We start from the raw sequence: 5,493 nt of genomic DNA on the forward strand, positions 1-5,493 counted from the left end.
GGGTAACATGAGTGAAACTCTGTCTCAAAAAAAAAAAAAAGAAAAAAGAAAAACAAGTAAGAAAAATAGGGATTCTCTATCATAATGTTGGATTTTTTTTTTTTTTTTTTGAGATGGAGATTCACTGTTGTCACTGAGGCTGGAGCATAGTGGTATGATCTTGGCTTACTACAACCTCCACCTCCTGGGTTCAAGCAATTCTCCTGCTTCAGCCTCCTGGGTAGCTGGGATTATAGGCACCCGCCACTATGCCTGGCTAATTTTTATATTTTTAGTAGAGATGGGATTCTGCCATGTTGGCCAGGCTGGTCTCAAACTCCTGACTACATGTGATTGCCTGCCTTAGCCTCCCAAAGTGCTGGGATTACAGGCATAAGCCACCATGCCTGGCCCATAATGATGCTTCTTGCTACCATTTGAGAGGCTGTCTAATGGTATTAGGGCATACATTTGGTTATAAATACATACGCAAACATTAGGAGTGTGTGCTTAGAGACTTTTATTTATTTATTTTTTTATGGTCAAGGTGCATGATTGAAAAAGATTTGGAGATCATTGGGTTAGAATGTAACCACAGAACTGAAGTGGGAAATAATAGCAGTTTGATGAGTTGAAGCTTAACACATAAATTGTGATTGTTATGTATTATGTATTTGTCTTCATAGTAGGTAGGAAAATCATTTGTTTTTATGACATGAATATTTTCCACTTTGTGCTTCCTGTGTACTGTGTTACCATATTTGCTGATTTTCCACAAAAAGCAGGAATCTCCTTTCTAATATAGCTGAGCTGGCTTCTCTGGGGTAGGAAAACACAGTTCTGTTTTTACAGATGGGTAAACTTGACCATAGAAACTTTTGGGTGTCTTTCTCAGGGTAACATAGATGAAATATGGCCCTAAGATCCTGCGTAATGGTTGTTCACTTTATAGCTCCCATTCATTCCAAAGGTAAAATCAGAATGGATGGCAATTATTATCATCTCACTGCATTTATGTAACTCTTTTCATTTTTGACTGTATACTGACTATATATAATGTATGATGTTTAAAACACTCCTTTGGTTACTTAAAAGTGCTTCATGCCCTTGTTTGGTTCTGAGTTCTTCTTTCCCTTTTCGTTCCTTTCTAGTTGGAGGAGAGCAGATCAGTGCCATTGGAAAGGGCATATGTGTATTGCTGGGTATTTCCCTGGAGGATACACAGAAGGAACTGGAGCACATGTAAGATGCATTTCTATCATTGCTATTTGAGTGGGCTATGTGATGGTGGTTATGCTGGGAAATTCCACAGTATTATGTGCCTGTGAATCGAGCCCCTGTCACTTTTAACCATTGTCCCACTGGATGTAGTATGGCTATCTCCGTGTTCCAGAGGAGGAGACCGAGGAAGAGTGATCTGGGAGACCTCACCGTTAAGTCAGCCTTGGAGCAGGAACAGCGCCTATCCTCTGTCCATTTGCTGCTATGGCCTCAGATCATGCCTCTTGTTCTTTTAATGCAAAAACGAAGCCTCTTTTCTTACGTTTGGTTTCTCTTTTTTCAATTGGGCAGTGTTATCTGGGCACTATGCATTTTTAGAATACCTACTAGCTCACTGTGCACATAAGGATCTAGAACTCAGAGAGGTTAAATTCCTTGCCGCAGATCATGCACAGACACTTAGCAAAAAGCCTGAACCCCAGTTAGAGTCTGGACTCCCAGACTTTGAAGCCAATGATCTTTTTACTAAGGTGGTGGTGGCAGTTGAGGAGCAGGGGTTGCCATTGCTGCTGTCTGCCTGACTCTCTGAGTTTACAGATGGGCAAACTCCACTGTAGAAAGTTTTAGGTGTCTTAGCCAAGGCAACACAGATGAAATGTGGTCCTAAAATCCTGCTTAACGATTGTTCACTTTACAGCTCCCATTCATTCCAGACATAAAATCAGAATGCGCCCTTTGTGTACCCCCTCCTCTCCAGCACCATGGAGCACATTTACTTTAGTTGCTGGATCCATTTATTCCATCCCTTGGTGCTCAGAGCCTGGGTATAACCCTGCCCAGCTGTCTCTTCTGTATTAGATTGAAAATCAGACTTGAAACTGAATTCCTGCTACGGTGTTGATGATGAATAACTATCATTCAATACTACTTCAGTGATGGTGATATTTTAGGAGCTGTCCCCTGGATACTCAAAGAAGCAGTAGAATAGTGTAATGGCTAAAAACAGGCTATGGGTTTGAATGTCTTTATGGCTTTGACATACTACAGAGCTAGTACTTAGCCTGGTGCTTAAGGGGTGCGACTGAAAATAAGACAAATCTTGGCTGTGGAGAGGAGGTAATGAGTAGCACCTGCTCCTGAGGATGCCCATATTAAGAGTCAGTGAATTAGTAGTATTTGCAGAGTCTTTGAAACTGTCATTGACTTCAACATCATCCAGAAGGTTGACTCCCAAATGGTGAGATTTCAACTTTCACGCTGGTGGTTCTCTGCTGTGCTTGTCAAATCTAACCCTATAGATGTCACCTGGTCTACTTTCTTGCCATGGTGACTATCCTTCATCCACATGTATAGGGAAAGCCCCTTTGGGGCTTAAGGAGCATGTGACATAGTTGTCAAAGTGTCTTTCTCCAGGTCTTTTTGCATACTTGCAAAAACCATGATTTTTCTCTCAGTGTATTTGCTGAATTGTTCTTTTTTTTTTCTTTTTGAGACAGAGTCTCACTCTGTTACCCAGGCTGGAGTCCAGTGGCATGATCTCAGCTTACTGCAACCTCTGCCTCTCTGGTTTGAGCGATTCTTATGGCTAAGCTTCCTGAGTAGCTAGGATTATAGGCACCTACCACCACACCTGGCTAACTTTTGTATTTTTAGTAGAGAGGGGGTTTCTCTATGGTGGCTGGACTGGTCTCAAACTCCTGACCTCAGGTAATCTAACTGGCTCGGCCTCTGAAAGTGTTGGGATTATAGGCATGAGCCACCCCGCTCAGCCAAATTGTTTATTTTGAGCAGCTCCAAAAAGTGGTGTAAAAATAGATGTCATTTATCCTAATGTGATGAGTTAGTCTATGAAAAATTAGAATCCCATGTTTTGACATATCCCTGACCTAAAGGAGCAGAGAATAGGTGGTTGTCGCCTTAGCCCTAGCTCCCACCAGTAGCTGCTGTGAACTGGAGAGACTGGCAAAAAAGAAGGCAATCTCAAAACAACCCTGTGAGGTAGGACTGTTGTTATTCCATGTTGCAGCTGAGGACATGAAGCACAGGGTGGATAAGTGACTTGCCTGAGGTCATGCTTCCTGTCAGCATTGGAGTCATTGTTATGTCCTTATTTGGCTGGAAGCTGGTGACATTTTGGGGTATGGAGTGTGTTGGGGGGCTTGTGATCTCTCAGGTAGCTCTCATCGCTCTTTTTCCCTTTAGGGTCCGAAAGATTTTAAACCTGCGTGTGTTTGAGGATGAGGGCGGGAAGCACTGGTCAAAGAGTGTGATGGACAAACAGTACGAGGTTCTCTGTGTCAGCCAGTTTACCCTGCAGTGTGTCCTGAAGGGGAACAAGCCTGACTTCCACCTGGCAATGCCCACGGAGCAGGCAGAGGGCTTCTACAACAGCTTCCTGGAGCAGCTGCGTAAGACATACAGGCCGGAGCTTATCAAAGGTAAGCAGGAGAACCACATCCAGGAAGGAGTGTCTGGGACACTCCTGGACAGAGGGAAAAGGGGGTCTGTAATTGTAGCATCTCCTTTCCTGGAAAGTCATTGTTTGTGCTTATTACTTAGAACCACAAAATAGCTGCTACTATTGCCGGTGCTGTATTTAACACATGTCCTCAAACTGCTCCTGCTGGCATTTGCCCTCCCCTCTTCTTCTGTTCACATTTTGAAACTGTTTGGGAACCCAGAGGTGTGGCTAATACAGTGGTGTTTCTTTGATTGTTTAGCTTAGCTCTGTCCAATAGAAGTATAGTGTAAGCCCCAAATGTGAACTAAATATGTCATTTTAAGTTCTAGTAGCCATATTTAAAAAAGAAAAAAGAAATAGGCAAAATTAACTTTAAAAATATATTTTATTTAACTAAATATATTGAAAATATGATTTTACTATATACTCAGTATAAACAATGATGAAGTAGTTTACATTCTCTTTTTTTCTAAATAAAGGCTTTATTTGATTAAAACAGTTTTAAGTTCACAGTAAAATTGAGAGGAAGGTACAGAGCTATTCCATATATCCCTGCCCCCACATGCATAGCCTTCCTCATTATCAACATCCCGCACTAGAGTGGTGCATTTGTTACAACTGATGAACCTAAGTTCATTGTTGGATTATGACAGCTGTTCATGGCACATCGTTATCACCCACAGTCCACTGCTTATACTAGAAAATGGAGAGACATTCCATGTTTATAGACAGGGAGATTCAATATAGTCAAGGTGTCAGTTCTTCCCAATTTGATCTATAGACTCAGTGCAATCCCAGTCTAAATCCAACAAGTTATTTTGCAGATAACAACAAACTGATTCTAAAGTTTATACGGGGAGGCAAAAGACCCAGAATGGTGAACAGAATATTAAAAGAGAACAAAGTTAGAGGGCTGACACTATATGACTTCAATACTTATAATAAAGCTACGATAATTAAGACAGTGTGGTATTGATGAAAGAAGAGAGAAATAGACCAATGGAACAGAACAGAGAGGCCAGAATTTGACCCTGATAAATACAATGAATTGATCTTTGGCAAAGGAGCAAAGGCAATACAATGGAGCAAAGGGTCTTTTCAACAAATGATACTGGAACAACTGGATATCCACGTACAAAAAGTACATCTAGACAAAGACCACAGACCCTTCACAAAAATTATCTGAAATGAATCTTAGGCCTAAATGTAAAATGCAAACCTATAAAGTTCCTAGAAGATAAAAGGAAAAAAATCTAGATTATGCTGGGTGGGATGATGACTTTTAGATACAATACTAAAGGGACAATCTATGAAAATAAGAATTGATAAGCTGAGCTTTGTTAAAATTAATATTTGTTTCCTCCGTGAAAGACACTGTGAAGAGAACGAAAAGACAAGCCACAGATTGAGAAAAAATATTTACAAAAGACATATCCTATAAAGGACAAATATTTGCAAGTTGAATATTCACAGAAGACATATTTCATAAAACATAAATATTTGCAAGTTGAATATTTGCAAAAGACATATCTGATAAAGAACTAGTATCCGCCGGGCGCAGTGGCTCACGCCTGTAATCCCAGCACTTTGGGAGGCCGAGGCGGGTGGATCACGAGGTCAAGAGATCTAGACCATCCTGGTCAACACGGTGAAACCCCATCTCTACTAAAAATACAAAAAATTAGCTGGGCATGGTGGCGTGTGCCTGTAATCCCAGCTACTCAGGAGGCTGAGGCAGGAGAATTGCCTGAACCCAGGAGGCGGAGGTTGCGGTGAGCCGAGATTGCGCCATTGCACTCCAGCCTGGGTAACATGAGTGAAACTCCGTCTCA

The 5,493-nt window shown here is 41.5% G+C and overlaps 1 protein-coding gene across 2 annotated transcripts in view; it reads left to right on the plus strand.

Annotated features, from left to right (window-relative positions):
* DTD1 (D-aminoacyl-tRNA deacylase 1) overlaps positions 1 to 5,493 on the plus strand; it is a 159,854-nt gene that overhangs the window by 5,497 nt on the left and 148,864 nt on the right. For both annotated transcript variants that reach the window (XM_032248101.1, XM_032248103.1), the window contains exons 2-3: positions 1,131 to 1,221; positions 3,403 to 3,638. In XM_032248101.1, the coding sequence (XP_032103992.1) occupies positions 1,131 to 1,221; positions 3,403 to 3,638 (327 nt within the window). The remainder of the gene's footprint in view (positions 1 to 1,130; positions 1,222 to 3,402; positions 3,639 to 5,493) is intronic.

The sequence above is a fragment of the Sapajus apella genome, unplaced genomic scaffold (genome assembly GCF_009761245.1).
Source record: "Sapajus apella isolate SASKATOON/1434 unplaced genomic scaffold, GSC_monkey_1.0 scaffold65, whole genome shotgun sequence".
NCBI lineage: Eukaryota > Metazoa > Chordata > Mammalia > Primates > Cebidae > Sapajus > Sapajus apella.